The sequence below is a fragment of the Ictidomys tridecemlineatus genome, chromosome 8 (assembly GCF_052094955.1).
Source record: "Ictidomys tridecemlineatus isolate mIctTri1 chromosome 8, mIctTri1.hap1, whole genome shotgun sequence".
Classification (NCBI taxonomy): domain Eukaryota; kingdom Metazoa; phylum Chordata; class Mammalia; order Rodentia; family Sciuridae; genus Ictidomys; species Ictidomys tridecemlineatus.
In genome coordinates, this window is record NC_135484.1 from 116,699,875 (window position 1) to 116,719,460 (window position 19,586).

General features: G+C 58.0%; 1 protein-coding gene and 1 long non-coding RNA gene across 9 annotated transcripts in view; one reads left to right on the forward strand and one right to left on the reverse strand.

Annotated features, from left to right (window-relative positions):
* Nucleotides 1-57: 57 nt before the first annotated feature.
* The window catches only part of Itpr3 (inositol 1,4,5-trisphosphate receptor type 3), a 63,996-nt gene continuing 44,467 nt past the window's right edge, over nt 58-19,586 (reverse strand). For 4 of the 6 annotated variants that reach the window (XM_078020187.1, XM_078020188.1, XM_021722016.3 and 1 more), the window contains 33 exons: nt 18,522-18,686; nt 18,366-18,440; nt 17,832-17,957; nt 16,903-17,025; nt 16,623-16,823; nt 15,693-15,944; nt 15,445-15,570; nt 15,228-15,353; nt 14,384-14,504; nt 13,759-13,949; nt 13,167-13,315; nt 12,927-13,035; nt 12,727-12,817; nt 12,444-12,613; nt 11,244-11,418; nt 10,938-11,122; nt 10,520-10,720; nt 10,259-10,369; nt 9,734-9,829; nt 9,549-9,650; nt 9,384-9,470; nt 8,542-8,652; nt 8,272-8,464; nt 7,928-8,053; nt 7,312-7,484; nt 6,500-6,664; nt 5,634-5,826; nt 5,029-5,142; nt 4,827-4,954; nt 3,711-3,876; nt 2,910-3,070; nt 1,410-1,571; nt 58-880 (listed from right to left, as the gene is read on the reverse strand). In XM_078020187.1, the coding sequence (XP_077876313.1) occupies nt 812-880; nt 1,410-1,571; nt 2,910-3,070; nt 3,711-3,876; nt 4,827-4,954; nt 5,029-5,142; nt 5,634-5,826; nt 6,500-6,664; nt 7,312-7,484; nt 7,928-8,053; nt 8,272-8,464; nt 8,542-8,652; nt 9,384-9,470; nt 9,549-9,650; nt 9,734-9,829; nt 10,259-10,369; nt 10,520-10,720; nt 10,938-11,122; nt 11,244-11,418; nt 12,444-12,613; nt 12,727-12,817; nt 12,927-13,035; nt 13,167-13,315; nt 13,759-13,949; nt 14,384-14,504; nt 15,228-15,353; nt 15,445-15,570; nt 15,693-15,944; nt 16,623-16,823; nt 16,903-17,025; nt 17,832-17,957; nt 18,366-18,440; nt 18,522-18,686 (4,743 nt within the window). In that variant the 3' untranslated portion in view covers nt 58-811. The remainder of the gene's footprint in view (nt 881-1,409; nt 1,572-2,909; nt 3,071-3,710; nt 3,877-4,826; nt 4,955-5,028; nt 5,143-5,633; nt 5,827-6,499; nt 6,665-7,311; nt 7,485-7,927; nt 8,054-8,271; nt 8,465-8,541; nt 8,653-9,383; nt 9,471-9,548; nt 9,651-9,733; nt 9,830-10,258; nt 10,370-10,519; nt 10,721-10,937; nt 11,123-11,243; nt 11,419-12,443; nt 12,614-12,726; nt 12,818-12,926; nt 13,036-13,166; nt 13,316-13,758; nt 13,950-14,383; nt 14,505-15,227; nt 15,354-15,444; nt 15,571-15,692; nt 15,945-16,622; nt 16,824-16,902; nt 17,026-17,831; nt 17,958-18,365; nt 18,441-18,521; nt 18,687-19,586) is intronic. The other 2 variants (XM_005318804.4, XM_078020186.1) reach the window with 1 other exon arrangement.
* Nucleotides 8,417-19,492, forward strand: LOC110597513 (uncharacterized). Of its 3 annotated transcripts, XR_013425250.1 has the most exons (5): nt 8,417-8,554; nt 9,627-11,138; nt 11,404-12,115; nt 15,195-16,778; nt 18,225-19,492. It is a non-coding gene; the product is annotated as an uncharacterized LOC110597513 (long non-coding RNA). The 3 variants fall into 3 exon arrangements; XR_013425251.1 differs by lacking the exon at nt 9,627-11,138 and having other exon boundaries at nt 8,421-8,554; nt 15,195-18,143; XR_013425252.1 differs by lacking the exon at nt 8,417-8,554 and having other exon boundaries at nt 11,002-11,138; nt 15,195-18,143.

The following is a 19,586-nucleotide window of genomic DNA, read 5'->3' on the forward strand; positions in this document are numbered from 1 at the left end:
CCAGTTGATCCCCATAGTCCCCAAGTGAGTACAACAAACACATCCTTTTCAATGGGCTAGACTTCTATTAATTTATTTAAGGAAATTAACATATTAGTTCTTGGGATAAAGGCTTTGTAAAACATTACACCAAAAGGAGAAAAAACAAGCAGTCAAAAAACAGCCACTCACACAGGTCCGACCTTGTCCCCTGCACACAACTTCCCTAGGAAGCTCAGGGTGAGGCCCAGGAGGAAGGCCGTCCATCCTTGAGTCATCAGGCCGCCCAGACAGGGTTGTGAGGTCTGCACACTGTCCCAGCAAATCAAGGCACAGGGGGAGTCGTGCAGCCACTTGGGCTGGACACACACCTGGAATAAGTTAAATAACAAAGCCCTAAAATTGCTAGGAACAGCATTGCTACCACTGCCTGCACAGGCAGGCAGCAACCAAAATGTAGTGCTTGGAGATAAAGAGGGGACCCCACTGCTAACCCGCAAAGAGGACTACAAAGGAATGTCAGTTATTGCTTTGAGGAACAGAGGTCTCAAGGACTTCCCCTAAGGCATTAAGGTAAACTGAGTCCCGGTGAATTTCCGAGTCTCTTATGGGCTCTAGGCAGGACTGTCAGCTCTAGGCTCCCCTCCTGCTGGTCAAAGCCTGGGCTAGAGAGGGGGCAACTGGCGGAGAAGGAGCAGGAGGCTGGGTGGGCACCTCGCCTCGAGAGGTTGGTGGGCCCATCAGGCACCTGACCCAAGGGAAGGGGGCAGTGTTGTTCCCAGACACAGTCTCCAGTGACAAAGATCCCCTGTTGGGGCTTCCACTGCTCTTCTCAGCGGCTCATGCAGTTCTGGACGTCCACGAAGCCCAAGCGCTGCCTGCGTTTCCGCTGCTCTGTCATCTGGGGTTAAACAGATGCCTGGTCAGGCCGCCCAACGCCCCTCCTACTGTGGGCCCAGCTGCTGTTAAACACTGGTGACAGGCCAGGGCCGCTCAGGGTGCTGCACAGATGTCAGCTTTCAAACCCTCGTTCTCAATTAGTGTGTCACAAACCCCTGATTTGGTGCAGCTGGGAGACCACCCCACACTGGAGGAGGCGTTGCCTTATCGTGCAGTCACTGCCAGGTGCAGAGGAAAAAGCTCTGGGCGAGGGGACATCTAAGGTGCTTCAGACCCCTTCACCCGCTGACCCTGGGAGGAACTGGCTGCTGGAGGAAGAGGACGGACCAGGAAGGGCCCCAAGCTTCCACTTGACTTTGTCTTCCAGGGTCGTGGGGCAAGGGTGACCCCAAGCCAATTCACAAAGGAATATTTGGGATCTACCTTCACATCCCAAGTTGGGGAGGCACTGCGACACTTGGCTCCCCACCCACTTTATGGCTGGGCTTCCATCAGACCCCAGAGCTGGGCAGGGCAGGGCAGATACACACCTGCTCCTTGAGCTCATTGAGCTGGGCTGTGAGGTGGGACACCAGTTTCATGGTGGAGGTGAGCTTGTCCTGGAGAATCCGGATCTCATTCTGCTCCCCCTCACCCTCGTTGCTCACCAAGGACATGGCCCGCATCCGTGGGAACCAGTCCAAATTCTTGTTCTGGAAGAGACCACCAGTGGGGTGAGCAGGCTTGAGCCTGGTGCCGAGGCCTCGCCTAGGAAAACAGTGTTTCCACAGGAGGCTTTTGCCACACCCTGGACAAATTATTTGCCAGGGATGTGTCATGGGAAAATATGAATTGACCTCGGTCCTCCCCAGCCAGAGGGAGCCAGCAGTGAACCTCTGCCACCATGACAGTCGGCCTTCCATTAGCCTTGTTGACAGTCTGAGTCCTTTGCTGATATCAGTGCCATCTGTTACCCAAGGGTACAGCAAAGGCCTCTGCACCCAGAGCCCGAATCTCCTTCCTTCCTTCCTGACATACACACCCCAGGCCCCAGGAAGACTCGAGTCAGACAAATGGCCAACTGAGGGAGCAAATGGCTCTGCTAAGGAGGGCTGGCATCAGACACGTGCCAGGCAAAGCCACATTTCCAGGACAGGAGAAAGGGGAGGGAAGGGAGCAAGCCAGTTTTCTGGCTCTTGTTGCAAGCTATGAATTCTCAGCCTAACAGATAAACCTGTACTCCAAGCCCCCTTTACACCATAGACGCAAGAGACAAATAGAACTCCCATCTTTGCTGTCTGCACTCCCCTGTGACTGTGGAAATTGAACAATATTGGATTCCTCCAAGCCTGCTATTTTGAGCTTTTCCCCTACTCCTTCATGACCTGGGGCCAAGGAAGCTGCCCTCCCTCTTGCCAGGCTAGAAAAGGCCCACTCATAATCCCAGCAATTCCCGATGGCTGAAGCAGAATCACAAATTTGAGGCCAGCCTGGGCAACTTAGCAAAATCCTATCTCAAAAAAGAAAAAAAGGGCTGGGATGAAGCTCAGTGATAGAGCACCTCTGGGTTCAGCCTCCAGGACCACCCATAAAAAAGAGAAAAAAGTCCCCCTCAGAGTGACCCACAAAGCAGCAGCCCCAGGAAGTCTTCCCACTCCCACAGCTGCTCAGTATCACCAAACCCCGGGCCTAGGGCAATACTTGTCCTTGTTTGGGTGGACAGGTTTGCTGTGGAGTGCTTTCTCCTGACTCCAGAGAGTGAGAAGGTCCCTCACAGCAGTGGGCAGCTGGCAGGGCTCTGTGCAGCCAAGGGCTGGCTCCAGCTGCTCCTTGCTCCCTGCTGGCCTTCCAACAAGTGTCTACAGCTGTCACCCTCCAAGCCTCCCAGCACAGTGCAATCAGACGTGGCCACTCCTCTCCAGGGCCTGGGGGCCATGGGAAGCCGTGCGTGGCCAGGAGGGCCTCTGGTGCACAGCCATTTTGACTCTAGAAAGCCTGGCTTGGAGCCCTGGGGCAGAGACCTCTCGGCCCCACACAGCCTTCCTTCTCACCTTGATCATCTGGGCCACGTAGCTCTCAGGGCCCGTGTAGTCCGTCCTATTCTTCACACGGACCAGCACGATGAAGTACAGGTAGTTCCACATGTTATGCTCCAGCTTGATGTGCTCCTCAAAGGACACTGTCTTATTGTCAAACTTGTCCCTCTCTAGACCTGAGGGAGGGTGCAGAGAGTGAGAATGAAGCCATCATCCTCCAAGAGCCATGGTGGGGCCACCTTGTGGAGGGGACAGGGCCTCTCCAGGCAGTGGGGACATTAGTTCTTGTGATAAACACTTCCAACAGCCCACTCTGGACTATTTAGGTCACTCTATTTAAAGCACCAGCCACTTATCCATGGAGATCCTCCCCTGTCCAGCTGCAGCCCTCCAGCAGTAGCCGCTGGAGATTCGGAACCAATGCCAGAATCCCTGAGCCCAGGGGAAGCAGAAATAGCTGGGTAAGGGATGTGTCCTGCAGGTGTTCTGCCCCTCAGTCTCAGGTGGCTGGTGAGGGGAAAAGCACTGGACTGAAATCAGAAGATCAAGGTCACTGATGGCTTCAGGTTCCTCATCTGTTAACTGAGGTTTAAAGCAATGGCTCCTGGGGTCCCTTTTCATTCCTTTCTATCACTCCTAATGCAAACAAGGCCAGCTCTCAGTTTCAGGATTAGCAGGCAGCCTCAGGCCATCCGCTTGTGACAAGCTCTCCAGTGGCTACAGGAGGGGTAGAACTGAGGCTGCCAGCAGCCTCAGAAGACAATCCAGCCCCTGGGCCACCAGCTGCGCAACACCGCAGCAGGAAGCAGGCCTCACCACAGATGAAGCATGTGGTCTTGAGAATCTCCTCCTTCTTCTGTTTCTCACTGCGCAGGTCAGCAAATGTGTCGATGATCACCCCAAAGATGAGGTTCAGCACGATGATGATGACAATGAAGAAAAACAGGAGGTCGTACACCACCCGGGCTGGGAAGAGAGACTCCTGCAGAGGCGAGACAGCGAGGCTGGGGCAGTAGTCCCCAAGTTCACCAGGTCAGGGCTGTGGTAGTGGGGGACCGACAGGGGAAATGAAGGTCTCTGGCTCCCAGAGGCTGGACGGATGGCAGTGGACCCCCATCCGGCTCTGTGGAGTGAGAACTGCAAGTAGAAGCCCTGAGTCTGGAGTTGGGAAGAGCGGGCCCAGACAAGACAGCAGGAGGGAGCCCTACAGAAGGAGGCTGGCATAGGGAGCGGGGGCTGCAGGTCTAGGCTTGTTTCTGCCCCTAACTTTTAGTGAGGGGAAGGAGCTCCGAAGGGCTGGGGCTGGGGCTCAGTGATAAAGTGCTTGCCTACATGTGCAGGGCCCTGGGTTCCATCCCCAGCACCGCAAAAAAGAAAAATATCAGCTCTGTACTTCTCTGCCCCACCCTCAGGATGCCTGGCCTCACACATTCTAGAAAGCTCTTTCTGGCTGGAAGGTAGCTTCTCACTCCCAAGCAGCTGGGGGTGGACTGCATTCAGGGCTGACTGCCTGAGCCAAATCATGAGGACTCCTGATGAAGCCGACTCAGCTTTCCTGTGTCCCTGCCCGCCCCCACCCCTGCTGCCGGCCTGCAGTGTGCCCAGCAGAGGCCACAGCCTGACTCACACCTTCCCTAGCCCTGGGGCGAAGTTTGTTTGCCAAGGTCTTTCCTTGTGGCATCTACAGTGAGCTGGGGGCAGGGCAGAGGTGGGAACTGGACAGCTCAGGAACAGCATAGCTGGAGTTGACGGTCATAGAAAGCAAAGAAACTGGCACAGAACTGGGCGGGGTTGGGGGGGCGGCCACCACTGGCGGTTCCAGCAGAGCCGGGCTGCTGACTGGCTGTAACCCAAAGGCAGGACTCTTCACAGATGCTGATCGGGACAGGGTTTGGGCCTCATGAATTCGGGAGTGGGACAGAGGGTACTCACATCTTTGGAGGGCTTGCGGAGAATGTCACCCACGCCACCACCATTGCGTAGCCCGTGGTTCATGACAGTGACAATGCACATCAGCAGAGTGTCACAGGCCCGCTCCGTGCTATCCAGCTCCTCATCCTCTGTGAATGGAGAGCATGCTCAGACCCAGGCCACCTGCCTCTGCCCAGCCCCCACCCAGACTCCACAAACATACCTCCCTCACCTTTGAGGGCCTCAGGCATTGCCACCCCAGAGACACAGTCCACCTGGTCCGCGTGACACGTGCCCATAAATGCAGCCGCTCCATGTGGCATCCCTAGGGGACTGGCTATAGGGGATAAGGACAACGTCATAAGGAAGTCCAAATGCCCAGCCTTATCAGCCACTTGGGTCTGTCCCCAGCATTACTTCCTCCAGAAGACCTCCCTTGTTTCTGTGTGCTCCCTACTGTGTCTGGCCACGCTGCAGGGTCCTCATGCCTCTGCCCCTACTGGGCTGTTCACTAAGGGCAGGGAGGCATCTCTGTACCCGAGCCTGGCACACAGGGAGCCCCTGCATACAGGCCTAACACAAATGACAGGTCATAAGGGGCTTCAGCACTCAACCAAGTGCCTCCCAAGGCTATCCCCCGCCCCTCCATTGATCAGATTGGTGTGAGCTAGACCAGTTGGGAGGCTGACTAGTGTGAGCTAGACCTTCCCAGAATCCATCAGCAGGAAAAGGCAGGGAGTCTGGTGGGCATAAGAACCTCAGGTCTGTCCTGCCCTGGATGGCCCAGTCCCTTCACACATCCCTGCCCTCAGAGGAAGCCCCTGAGACCTCTGGAGTGGTTGCCTGGCAGCCGGTCCACCTCGAGGATGAAGTCATCCTTGAGGAAGAGGAAGCCCACAATGGAGAAGAGGTAGACAAGGATGAGGGCCAGCAGGGCAGTCAGCAGAATGGAGCGGCCATTACGGGTCACACTCTTGATGACGTTGAACAGCGTCTCCTCTCGGTAGATGAGGTCAAAGAGCTGCAGGGCAGGGAAAATCTCCCTGGGGACCTTGCCAGACCCCCAAGGGCTGCCTGGGCTCTGGATGATTTCCCACCGGCTCTGCCAGTGGGGCCTGGGCTCAAGCAGGAGTAACTGAGCTGAGTGGCCTTGTCAGGGGAGGCTTCTGGAAGGAACCTGGAGTCCTAAGACCATGAAAGTATAGTGGCCCAAGGACACTGTGAAGGTGGCACAGGCAGGCAGATGCCAGCCAGAGAGGGAGAAGGACAGCCACACAGAATACATTCGCCATGCACTAGGAAATACTCTAAGTGCTTTTCAAGGATTAATTTGTTTTCGTGCATTCTCACAGTAATTCTAGAAAGTAGAGGCTGTCACCTCCATTTTACAGATAGGGAAACTGAGCTATGGGCAGATAAGAAACTTATCCAAAATTACACAGCTAGGAGCAGCCAAGCTGGCATGCAGACCCATGGTCTGGCTCCCAAGTGCAGGCTTGACCCTCCTTGTCCAGGAGAGCGGGGGCAGATGGGGGCCAAGCTGGAGTCGGGTGCGGAAGACTCTGAAAATCCTCCCAGCCCAGAAGCAAAACGGCTGACAGAGAGATGAGTGCTGGGGACCCCCTAGCAGCTCATGAGAAGCCCCTCAACTGCTCCCCACTGCTGTCCAGCCCCCGCCCACCCAGCAGGCTCACCAGGATGCTATAGAAGAGCTCATGGGCAAAGAGGCCAAGGACACTAGTCAGGATGTAGCCCACGTGGTAGAGGAACTCCATGTCCATGACCATGGCCTTATAGCCCCGGATGAAGGTGCCACGGTTGCCCACGAAGCTCACCACAAACACGATCTTGTTGGTCAGCTGGGGACAAGTGCAGGGGACGAAGATCAGTGCCCACCACCTACCTGAACTCTCTACCCCTGCCTCCAGCTCACCCCATGCTCAAAGGCTGGGCCTCCAGCATGGTGAACAGGAGCTGACCCTGCTCAGCATGGGAGGCGTGGCATTAATGGAACTGTTTCCAAAAATGATGGGATCCTGGGACTCAGAGCAGAAGACAAGCCCCTGGGTGCTCCAGCTCCAGGAAGAAACTGAGGTTCAGGTAAAGGAGGATAGGGGCAGAGATCTCCCTGGCCTTTACAGGGGCTGGGTTAGTGCCTTGCTTAAGACACTTTATTTATTTATTTATTTATTTATGTCAGGAAATTGACATAATATATAAATTTTGATGGCTATCTGTGAGCAGTGGCTTTGGGCTGTGCAGAGCCAGCACAATGCATGACAGCCCTGAAGCCACTGCTCCAAAGTGCTTCCTGTCTGTCTGTCTGTCTCTGAGTACCAGATTCCCCCAGCTGCTGAGGGAGAGAGAAAAGGTACAGAACGGACCCAACCACTGGTCTGCAGTGAGCCTGGGACTCCAACAGAGAAGGGGTGTGGAGCAGAGCAGGCCTGGGAACAGCAGGCCAGCCCCGGGTCTGACTCAGGGAGGGGCTCCCTCGTGCACTCACGTTGAGGGCACCCAGGATGTTGAGCGTGGGCCCAATGCCCAGATAGTAGATGGAGCGCAGGATGAGCGCCACAATCAGGGGACGGATGCTGTAGCGCTTGGTGAACAGAGCCGCGATGGAGAAGCAGATGAGGATCCAGAAGAGCAGCGAGATGAGCGGGGAACCCAGCACACCTGGGGGCGCAGCAGGGGTGAACAGGGCTCGCGCAGCCCACCCTGGCCCAACGCAGGTCCCAGGAACCCAAGGCTCTCCCGGTTCTGAAAGCCTTTCCTTTTAAGTTCCCGTTGCCTGGTTTTAGCCTCCTTTACTCCTGCATCTCTGGGCCCAGGGGAGGTGCCCTATCCAGCTGCAGCCTCCACATCAGGCTCTGGCTCACATGGTTGTGTGTATGCCTGCATGTCCATGTGCCACCTCCCAGGAGACCAAAGATGTTGCCTGTCCCTCGGGCCACACCTGACTCCCCAGGATGGCCCACAAGCCCAGAGAGCAGTGCAGGGCGTTTCCTCCTGGTCTGCACCTGGTCCCCTCAGAGCCTGGCTGGCCCTGAGGCTTTGGTCTAGCCCGAGGAGGGCCACGGTGGACTTCCAGGCCCTGCTGACTGACCCCTGGTCCTCACCTGTGGATGCCCCCTCCACATAAGGGTAGAAGAAGGCGATGATGATGTTGATGAACACCGCCAGGTTGAAGGAAATGCTGCCCCACAGGGTCATGCGGCGGGAGAACCAGTAGATCAGCGGCATGCCTGGGGAGGGTGCAGCACGCTGGTGGAAGGGGGTCTCTCACTGACACCTGCCCACCCCGTTCCACGTGGAGCCCTCCAAGCTCCAGGCCACACTCTGGAGAGAGCTGTGATTGGAAGAGCCTCTCTCCAGGGTGGGGGTGGGGTGCCAGGGGGGCCTAGGGAGCCTCAGCCAGGGGCGTGGGGGCCGCCTGCCCTGCTCTGCCCCGCCAGGTCCTTACTGCGGAGCTTGCGCTGCCACTCCATCTCGTTGTGCAGGAAGGAGGACTGGTCAAAGAAGTCGCTCACTTTGCTGCCCTGCTCGTCCTGCTCCGTGGTGGTAAAGAGCCGATGCTTGGTCTCCTCCGTCAGGAACTGGCAGATGCCGGGCACTGGGAACACGATCTGCTCCATGCTGCGGTCCTGCCTCACAATCTGGGTGCACACAGACCCCCGAGTCACACCTGGGCGAGGCCCTCCCTCAGCCCAGCCCCAGTGCCCTCTGGGCTCACCTCAATCTGTGAGGTATGGTTCTCATAATAGGCCAGGGGGTCCTCCTCCTCCTCCTGAGCAGGCACTGAGGACTTGAGCATCTGTGACAGCTGCTTGTTGTTGAGGCTGAGCTGAGGTCAGGGAGGGTGCCCTGGTCAGGCCCCAAAGCTCCCACAGCCAGGCCTGGCACCGACTCCAACCTGCTAGGCCTGAGTCCCAGTTCCAACTAAACCCAAGGAATGCCCCCTGCCCCTGCAGCAGCCCAGACCAGGCCTTCCCAACTAGGATCCAGCTCAGAGCATCTAGAGGTAAAAGAACCACAGCCAGAGACTCCTACAGGACAATGGGCACCTTCAGTCATGTCCAGGTGTGACCAGACCCACCTCAGATCCACCCTGGTATTGCGTGCAAATTTTTTTTTCTAGCTCTGGGATTGAACCCAGGGGTGCTATTCCACTGAGCTACATCTCCAGACATTTCTATTTTTTATTTATAAATTTCTGAGGCTGGCCTTGATCTTGCAATCCTCCTGCCTCAGCCTTCCAAGTCACTGGATTACACTGGTGCTCCATGATGTCAGCTTGCTTCTACTTTTAAATCCACGTTTTATCTGGCCAACTCCCATCCCAAGCCTTGACCCCAAGTTGTAGCCCAACTCGGCTCCAAGCTCCTCCCTAGTACCAAGCCTCTCCTCTTGGTTCCAGGCCCTATACCTTGCTCTTCCCAAATTCCCACTTCTGCCCTCACCACAACCAGGCCTCCAGATAGAGGCCATCCAATCTCCTGCCAGGCCAACCTGCTAGGCCTGAGTCCCAGTTCCTAGGCCTAAGCCTACCCACCCCTACTTTCCCAGTACACCCACCATTGAAGAGATGCCCTCAGCCTCCTCTTCTTGGATGCGCCTCACGGGTCTCAGCAGATGCTGCAGCTGTTTGTTGTGCCTGGAAAGCTAAGCAGAGGGCAGTATGGTTATTGGCAGGGTCTATGGGGGCATGGCCTCAGGGGTGGGGCCAGGTGGAGTCAGTACCTGTAGGGCCAGGATGTAGATGTTATGGCCCACTTCACGTGGGCTCACCTCCGAATTCTCCCGCTCCTCTTCCTGTAGGTAGGCCTTCTTGATGACGTCCACCTGGAGGGACAGCACCTGCTTGAAGGCCCTCCTCCTGCCCAGCACACCCTGCCCAGGGCTGTCATCCCACCTGCCCCCCTCACCAGCTCCTGAGGCCGCAGGCTGATGAGGATGCGCTCAGCATTTTCACTGTCATGGCGGCTCTCCATCAGAGCCAGGAGCAGCTTGGACGCATTGTCCTGGGTGGGAAAGGCCAGGGAAGCAGGCCCCAGTCTGAGAGCACCCTCCACATCCCCAAAACCTTTCCTTACACTAGCCAATCCCCAAGATGTGCCATGCCCTTCCAATCCCCCACCCAGGCCTGTGCTCACCCCACCCTGTGAAAAATGCACACCAACCCCCAAACAGCCAGCACATAGGAAGTCCTTGGGTGAACCAAGAATGCGCTTGCCTCTTAAGTGTGAACCCAGCATGTTTGCTCACGTGTACTCTTGAGGAATGTAAACATGCACATATTATAGGCATGTGTGTGCACATCATGACACGCTCACACACACACACACAATGCCCCCACTCCACTCCACTATGCACACTCAATGCTAAGCCCCACACACATGTGCACAGGCATCCACCTGGGCATGCTCATGTGAGCCTGCCAAGGGCCTCACCTTGAGTTGCAGCACCAGATCCATCCGGTACTTGCACAGGGGGCTGATGTCATTGAGAATCAGTGCTGTGATGATGTCTATGCCATTGGACTCATGCGTCACGATGCAGGTCTAAAGGAAGCAGTGGGAGACACAGGGTCCAGACCCCTAGGAACTGTGGTGGCTTCAGCGGCCTCAGCCTCTTTCCCTACCCCACCGGCTCCGCCCACCTACACGTTCACCTGCCACCCCAACTGCCGCCCACCCGGCCAGGCAGCTCACTTGGTTCTCGGGGCAGGGGCCCTGGCAGTACTCAGTAAGGGTCTCCAAGGTCTGGATGACAAGGCCCACATTGTCCTCATTGATGTAGAGCCCCAGCAGCCCCAGGCCCCCAGTGGTGCTGCCACACATGATGTCCAGGAACTGCAGCGTCTCGCACACCAGGTTGTAGTTGGTCTTATTGTTCTGACAGCGAAGGAAATTCTGCAGAACACAGATGGGCACAGCAGGGCTCCAGCTGCTGGGGGAAGCCCATCTGAGGACCATGGTCCCATGTGCCGCAGGGGCAGGGGAATTGCCAGCACAGAGCAGGGTGGCCAGCCAGATGATGGGCACCAGCCACAGGGCACGGCCAGGGAGCAGGCAGGGCTCAAAGGCTGGCTGGACAGAGGACCAGGGCAGGTGCAGGTCAGGCGCTCACCTGCAGGTCGCGGTTGTGGTTCTCGCACAGCAGCTGCAGAAAGCGCAGGATGGGCTGCATGATGAGCACAGACAGGCCCATCTCGCTGCTCTGCACGCGCTCACCCGCCTCATGCCCCCGGCCCATGCTGGGGCCCAGGGAATAGCGGTACGAGGAGCCAGGCATGGAGAAGGAGGCCACGCGGCCTGCGGGGGAGACCAGGTGGGGCTGGGCCTCTGGGAGCTGCCAACCCCTCACCCTCACCTCTGTCCCTTGCCTGAGCCCCCCGCCACCATGCACCCTGTGCCCCTGCTTTGCACCCCTGACCTTTGGCAGTGGGGTCTGTCGGCTCACGGTCCTCACGGGACTGGCTGCCCAGGTCATTCATGTTGACGGCTACTGTGGATTTGGTCTCCTGCTGGGCCCGCTTCATGCGGTCATGCAGGACCTTAAAGAAGCGCTCTGATTTCTTGTCACTTGTCATCAGGTTGTAGAAGGACTTCTGGAGGTGGACAGTGGAGGGGAGCAGCCTCAGCACTAGGCCTGGCTCTCAGAGGCCAGACCCAGGGCCACTGAGAGCCAGGCCCAGTTCCAGCACACTGAAGCGGGGAAGCAGAGACGCTCCTGCCCTGGGACTGAGGCCCGCAGAGCAGGTAGGGGCATCAGGGGGGACAGGGAAGGGCCCGACGGCTGCTCTGCTGGAGGCCTACACCCCCTCCTCAGTCCTGCAGTGCCTGTGCTCCTGCGTTTCCCACCCCCCACACCAGCCAGCCAGAGGGCTCCCCTTTGAAGTCTAAGTAAAGTTCCTGCTGTGCTTGAAACCCAGCAGAGGCTCCATGTCCCCCTAAGAAAAGTCATGGCCTCTCCATGTAATGGCCCCACCCTCCTCCTCCTCTTCCACCCTTGCACAGGTGCTCCTCCACCCAGAGTCTCCCCAGGTGTGCACATGCTCACCTTAGGTCCCATTCCCGTGCCCTCTGGGGCCTGGCCTGCCACTCCCTTTAACACAACCCCATGCCTGCACCCCAGAGCCCCTGGCCTGCGCCACACCCTCTATCCTGCATGCAGTTAACTCATCACCCGTGTCCTCTCTAGGACGCGAGCACCAAGAGTGCAGATTTTGTCTCTTTGCTGATAAACCCTCGGTTCTAGACCACTGCCAGGCACACAGATGGCGCTCACCAGTGATTTATCAAATGGTGAGTGTTTGGATGGTGAGGCTAAGTGGAGAGGGCCTGTGGAGGAGCCAGACCTGGAGGCTGTGGGAGAGGAGGGAGGCAAGGAGGCCTGGGAGAGGCTGAGAGGCCAGGATGGGGGGACACCATGGGGGTGGGCAGTGAGGAGAGTGCTCAGGCCTGGTTCAGGAAGAAAGGGGTGCACATGGGGGAGGTGGAGACATCCTGGGTGGCCACCAGCACCCAGTCCTGCAGCCAAGTCCCCAAGCCTCAGTGACCCGCCTCCCCGCCTCCCTAACCCTAACCCTCCCACCCAGAGGAGGTAGAGGTGCGGTCCCCGCCCACTGCACACCTGGATCTCGGTGTTGCCCCCATCCAGCAGGCGGATGGCCAGACCAATGCTCTCCTGGAAGATCTTCTCATTCTTGGTGCTGGTGATGAGGTCACACACCAGCTTGGTGGCCCCCTCCTTGTCCAGCCGGCACTGGGTGGCAGCGATTGCTGACCAGTCTTGGTCCAGGCCTGGGGTGGGGACTCACTTGAAGGAAAGCTGGTGGGCAGGGATGGGGGGGGGGAGGGCCCAGGACTGGGAGAACAGGCCACCCAGAGACACAGGAGGAGAAGGCAGCACTGACCAGTGCCCATGGGGTCCGGAAGGTCCCCCCGAGAGCTGGACTTCCGGTTCTGGAGGTAGTTTTGTAGCAGCATCTTGCGTAGCTGGTTGCCCTGGGGGAGGACGGGAGTGAGGTTGCCCGAGGGTCCTCCCGCAACCCTGCACCCTGGGCCTGGCCTGCCGGTGTCCAGCCCCCCTGGTGTGCCCCAGCCTGGCACTCACCCGGTCCCCGTACTTGCTCTTCTTGAGCAGCATCTGCTGCAGGGTCCGAAGCACCTTGATGCACAGCTTCTCCTCGGGCTCCATGAGGTCCTTTGTGTGCTGGATCAGCCTGGACCAGTGAGGGCGGCTCAGGGGGCCTCCCTCCCTCCAGCCATTTCCCCAACCAGGGCCCATCCGGTCCCCACCAGACCCTCCCCTGGCCCAGGCCACCATGCCACGGTGTCCCAGAGTCCCACTCACTTGGACAGGAAGCCCCCGCTCTCACAGCGCTGATAGGCCTCGCTGCCCTCCAGGAAGAGCAGCTCCGGCCAGTGTAGGACGTCGACCAGCACAGACAGCTCTGCCTGCACCAGCGGCTTCAGCCTCTCCTCCAGGGCCGTGATGATGTCCTGGAAGAGCCAGGCTGGGTCACCGTCGCCCAAGAGAGGGTCAGGGCCTGACCACCACTCCCCCACCCAAACACCAAACAGCCCTGCAGATGGACCTGCGCCTGTCGGAGGGCCCTGCACCCCCAGATTCCCTGAGCGCCTGGCTGAGATCCCCAAGACCCGGATTATCTCCTTCTAGTTCTGTGTGGCCTTGCATCAACTCCTTGCCCTCTCTGAGCCTCAGTCTCCCTCCATGTGGAAACAATAGCCCCCCCACCCCACTCCCCGTGCTCCCTCCGAAGACAATAAGAGAGAACTGTGGACACACAGGAAGGTGCTGTCAAGAGGTGGTCCCGACCCTCCAGGAGCTCTGGCCCCACCCACTCGTCTCTGGGCTCTGCTGACACCTCAGTCCCTGGCTACAGGGTGCGGCCCTTCATAGAAGGCCAGGCACCCACTCCCACCTGCAGCTTCTCGATGATGTTCTTGTAGTCCCACTGGTTGGCGGTGGGGGTGACCCGAGGGAAGGCCCGCGTGGCCGACTTGTAGTTGGAGGCGTTCCGCTGGGCGGCGGCGGCACAGCTGGCTCCGCTGCTGAGCAGGGAGCTGATGTGGGCGTCCAGGTCCATGGGCAGCAAGATGGCCCGGCCCTTAGCTGGGGGAGGGGAGGGGCTGGAGGCCAGGCTCGGGCTGCCAGAGGCTGCCACATGGTGGGACAGGACAAACCAGACCAAGGTGCGAGGATCCCGCCCTGGCTCCCACCGGAGTGTCTCTGATTCTGCCCACTACTGCCTCTTCTCCACCTATTCCTAACCACAGACTGGCTCCCTCTGCCTGAGATCGTTTGCACATGTGCACACACACAACTCGAGTTGGGGAATGTTACTGCGCTGTTCCTCTGGGGAGCTGACTCAAGGAGAAAACAGCTTCTCTTAATTGCTGGGATGCCAGGTAGACACCCAGAAGGACTTACAGAATCACCTGGGAGCAGGTGATGGGAGAAGTTAGGGTGAGGTGCTGTGAGGCAGGTGCCCCTATGTAAAAGGAGGGAGCAGTGGCCTGGAGCTGGCCCGCGCCTGGCACACTCACCCACCATGGCGAGGGTGCGGATGCAGGCCTCCACGGAGCCCTTGTGCTGCTGCTGCAGCCATGGACACTCGAGCAGCCGCGTGGTGGACTGCAGCAGCTGTACCACGATCGTCTGGTGTGTCTGCAAGAGGCCACACGACCCCCCGCTCAGCCACCCTCCCCTGGGAAAGCCCGGGTCCAGTGGCCAGGGTCCAAGGACAGGGCCTTCATTAGCCACCACCTACTTCTATACCAAACAGAGTCATCCCCAATCCCTTCAGCAGTGCACAACCTGGCCAACATACACAGCAGCTGAGTTACTCCATAAGGTCCAAATCTGGGATCACAGTCGTATCACTTACTCTTTTGTTCCTTTTTTTAACTAATTTCCTTTTTTTTTTTTTTTACTCATTTTTTACTAATTTGTTTTGGTGATTCTGAGGACTGAACTCAGGGCTTTGCACATGTTAGACAAGCACTGTACTACTGAGCTATAACCCCAGCCCCCCACAAAAAAAATTTTAAAAAGTTAATTAAAGGGGAAAAATGATGTATTTACATAGTTTAAAAGCTAAAGGTCTTTAGAAGACACACTTTCTTTTTTTTTTTTCTTTCTTTTGTACTGGGGATTGAATCCAAGGGCACTGAACCACTGAGCCACATCCCCAGCCATATTTTATATTTTATTTGGAGACAGGGTCTCCCTGAGTTACCTAAGGCCTCACTAAGTTGCTGAGGCTGGCTTTGAACTCAGGATCCTCCTGCCTCAGCCTCCCAAGTCATGCAGATTACAGGCATACGCCAAACCCTCATCCCCACTTCCCTACACCAGGACAGCCCCGTCCACTGGCACTAAGAGGCTCACCTGCAGCGAGGTGCTGTTCTCCGAGAACGGGGAGCTGAAGAAGGCGTTGATGGTATCCAGCACCACGGTCAGCACGTACTTCTCCAGGGTGGGGTCTGCCAGGCGCTTCTCACGCTTGCTGCAGACCTGGGGGAGGAGAGAGGGGTCCCAGCGGTCCTCACGGGGGTCCCTCCACTCCCTGGTGGGAGGCTGCCCCTGCCCCCTGGCCCCCACACACCCGCGCCATGTCCAGGGTGAAGCTCTCAAAGAGTGTCCAGATGTGGTTGCTGGTGTAGATCTCCTTCATCTCCACCTCCGTGTCCACGTAGCAGTGGTTCACGAAGTTCACGTAGGCCATCTTCACCTGGGCAGTGGGCGGGGAGGGGTCAGGAGCGAGCGGGGCCGGGCCCAGGTCCTCCGGCCTGTGCGATGCCCGCTCCACCCCTGGCCTCGCGGTGGCTGTCTACCTCGCCCCTTCCTCCCCACCTCGGTGATGCAGTCCTCATGGGTCACCACGGACACCACGTCCTCCAGCGGCAGCAGGGAGGTGCACTTGATCTCAGTGTAGACGTTCTTGCCCTCGGCGCAGGCGGCCAGCAGGTCCACCAGGGAGATGTGGTACATGAGGGGGCTGTGGTCCTCCACGCCATCTCGGGCGGCCTTCATCATGTCCAGCAGGTGGGCCAGTGAGGCCTTGTCATTGTAGAACACGACCACGTCGTCGCCTGCATTCGTCAGCTGTGGGTGGGAGGTGGGCGGGCATCAGACCCCTCAGTCCAGCAGGCCCTGGCCCTGCCCAGCTCTGCGCTTTCCAGGGAGAGCCGGGGACCCAGACCCAGCATTTGCCCAGCACCAGGAAAACCCTCCCCTGCCTGTGTTCTGGAAGCTCTGACTGTCAGCTCAGGCCCTCGGTCATCAGAAACACTCACCAGGACCGGAAAGCCCTCTCCCCACTGTGGGAAAGATGCCCCACCCACGATGGTCTCAGAGACCACCCCTCTACTCTCACCCTTGGCTGACCCCTCCCTCCCCTGGCTCCCACAGCGGGTAATCAAAACCCTCACAGAGCACACACTGTGTCCCTCTGTGGCAGCAATTATGTGAAATAATAATGGCAATTAGCAGTTAGCACTGCAAACACTTCCAGCCCCCCAGCCTCATTTCTGATGTCCCTGCTCTTGCTGCGGTGACTCCCTTTTTCCCCCGTCCCACACTGCAAGATGCTGGAGGGCAGAGACCACGGCTGTCCCAGGTGTAGACTCAGCCCCGCAGGCTGCATGCCTTCAGTGTTGAGTACCCACTGTGCATCAAACGCCTGAGTTCTACCAGACCCGCAGCCTTAGTTCTCCCTCCAGTGCCTCCCAACTCTGCAGCCCGCCACCCCATTTCCCAGCACCTCCCCGCACCCACCCTCACCTCGGTCATGATCATGTCCTGGCACTTCTTGACGTACTTGCCCTCGGCCTTGATGACGGTGTGCAGGAAGTCCAGGTACTGCACGTGGCGCCCGTGGGTGGCCAGCAGGTGCACGAAGTGCTGCAGCACAGGCTCGCTGATCTCAGAGCACAGCTGGTAGTTGTTGAGGAAGATGTGCTGCATGGTCTCCGCCTCCAGGAGCTGTGCCAGGATGGGCAGGGGTCAGGAAGGGTCTGGGCACCGTGCCCCACCTGCCCTGCTGCTCCCCCCATTCCCTCACCCCCGGCGTGAGGAAGAGGTGCAGGTTCTTGTGTAGCAGGGCCTGGTTGCCGGGGTTCCCCGCGCAGAACTTCTGCAGGAACTGGTGTGTGTAGCGCAGGATCTCCAGCATCTTGGTGTCGCTCTGGGTGTGGGAAGGGGAGAGGGTGCTGGGCCCACCAAGGAGCAAGGGAGCCTGGGCCCAAGCTGGACAGGCACAGTGTGGTCAGGGTTTGGGATGAGGCTCACAAGGAGGCCAGAGTGGGAGCTGGGCCTCGAGGCCAGGATGGAAAAGAGTGAGGGGCTGAGGAGCAGAGGGGGAGGTGCGGCTGGAGGGCAGGGAGAGGGCAAAGGGGTCAGGGTCAAGAAGAGCCAGGTGGCGTCACACTCAGAGTCAGGATGGAGCTAGGAACCTATCAAGATCAACAGCAGCTAAGGTGAGGGTCAGAACTCAGGATGAGGCTAAGACTGGGGTCAGGGGCCCAGTGGGCCTGGGGACAGGTCAGGGGAAGATGTCCAGATGATGCTGGGGTAGGAAATCAAAAGCAGGGTTTGGGACAAGACCAGAGCTGATATCACAGGTCAAGGAGAGGATGGGTCAAACCAGGGTCAATATAGTGAAGTTAAGGAGCTAAAGGTCAAAGGTTGAGATGGAACTGTGATAATCAGGGTTAGCCTAGAAGAGGGGAAGGAAATCAGGGTCAGATTAAGAAGTGGGATGAGGCTGCGTCAAATCAACGTCAAAGTGGATCAGGATTAGGGGCGGAAGGGCAAAGGTGAGAGGATACTAAGAGTGGACTCAGGGTCAAGGTAAGTCAGGGCACAAGACAGAGTCAAAGGTCAGGGTGAGGCTGAGTTAGGTCAGCAGTAGGGACCAGCGCACGACTTGGACTGGGTCAGGGATCGGGATAGAGCTGCCCCCTGGAGCCAGAGGTCGGAGGTCAGGGTCACCTTGTCGTAGGGGATCTGCAGCAGGTCCAGCATGACCTTGTGGGCATCCATGTTCTTGAGGAGCCGCTGCTGCTTCTTCCTCATCTGCTCCCCGACCCCACACATCTTGTTCAGCCTCTCCAGGATCTGGGGTAGGGGGAGACGAGTGGGCCCAAAGCCCTTCGCCCCCTCCCCAGGACCCCTCTGCCCAGCCCTCCATGACCAAGTCCCAGCCTCATCCAGGACAGGAAGAGGGAAGGAGGTCACAGCTGTTGAATCAGTCCATCACAACAAGCCAGGGAAGCACTAAAAAACCCAATTCCACCCATAAAAGTAAATAGAACAATATGACTGTGAAATGGAATTTCATTAAATTCCTTCGGCTTTAAAATAATTCCATCTGGACCTTGGCAGGGTTGTTTTGAACATGCCAGAAAAGCTGGAAGATATCTATCTGGAGGGCCAGGAGGGCGGAGGCGGAAGAGCCAACCAGCTGAAGCCTCGGGGCACAGAGGTCTGCAGAGCCCAGATCCTCAGGGACCTTCTGCCACTCACGCCCTTGACGATCTGATAGTTCTCACTGCTCTTCTCCCCTGGTGGATGCAGAAAGCCCTCCTCGTCCGTGGGCCGCTGGGGACACAGACAGGATCGGGGTCAGCCAGGCCCGGCTCTCCCTGGCTCCCCGCCCCAGCTTCCCGCCACCAGGCTCACCTCCTTCTTGTCCTTGGCGGTGCCTGCCTCCCCCTCCTCGCCCTTGCCACTGCCTTTCTTGTCCACCCACAGCTCCGATTTCTCCACCATCGTCCGCAGCCGATCCAGCTCTGATTTGATCACCTTGTAGTTCTCCACGTCCTGGGCCGAGATCAGCAGCTGCACCTGAAGGTGGGGGATGGTCTTGGCTGGTGGATGGGCACCTCCAGGTCCACCTGGAGAACCCCAGTGCCTTCCCTAGTGCCACCCACCTAGTGATGCCTCTCCCAGTGCCACCCACCACCACCTGGTCTTCTCCATCAAGCCAAATCCTACTCCCGTTTGCCACCCTGCCAAAGCCCACCACCTCCAGGAAGCCTTCTCTGGAGCCAAGGGCACTCTGCCTGCACTGGCACATCACCTGACTTCAGCTGCTCTGACTCATGTCACTATTACTGTGGCCTGTCATTAGCTCACCAGACCTTCCACGGGCAGGGCAAAGTGTATCCGTATCGATGATCACTGGCTGAAAGGGGGGGGCCTGCGTCTAACTCCCGCCCCTCTCACTCTGGGCCAGGAGGCCAGGATGAAAGACTCCCTGAGCCTGGACTTCCACCCCCCTCGAAAACAGGGATGACAGTGGTGCCATACTATTAGGCTACTGTGAGAATTCCAGGACATAATGAGACGTCAAGTGAGCACTTGTCAACCACCAACCCCACCTGGCACAGGTATCTCACAGGGAGCTGTCAAGGGGCCGTGACGTCAGTCACAAACACCAGGCACTTGGCTAGGGCTGCCTGCGAGCCAGGCAGGGTTCAGAGCATCAGCACTGATGTGCGTAATAGAGTTGGCACACAATAGAGTTTGCACACTGTCAAGCGCTGCCCACAGCATAAGAAGGGGCAGACACTGAGCCAGGCCGGGAGGGACAAAGGTGGCCACAACTCGGTCTTTGTGTTGAAGGAGCTCAGCAAGGCTGGAAACCCAAATGTGCACCCCAAGTTCCCCTGAGCTGTGAGCTCCTTAATCACTGAACCCCCAGTTGCCCAGGTCGGCCCAGGGCACAGTTCAGGCAGTGCCAGG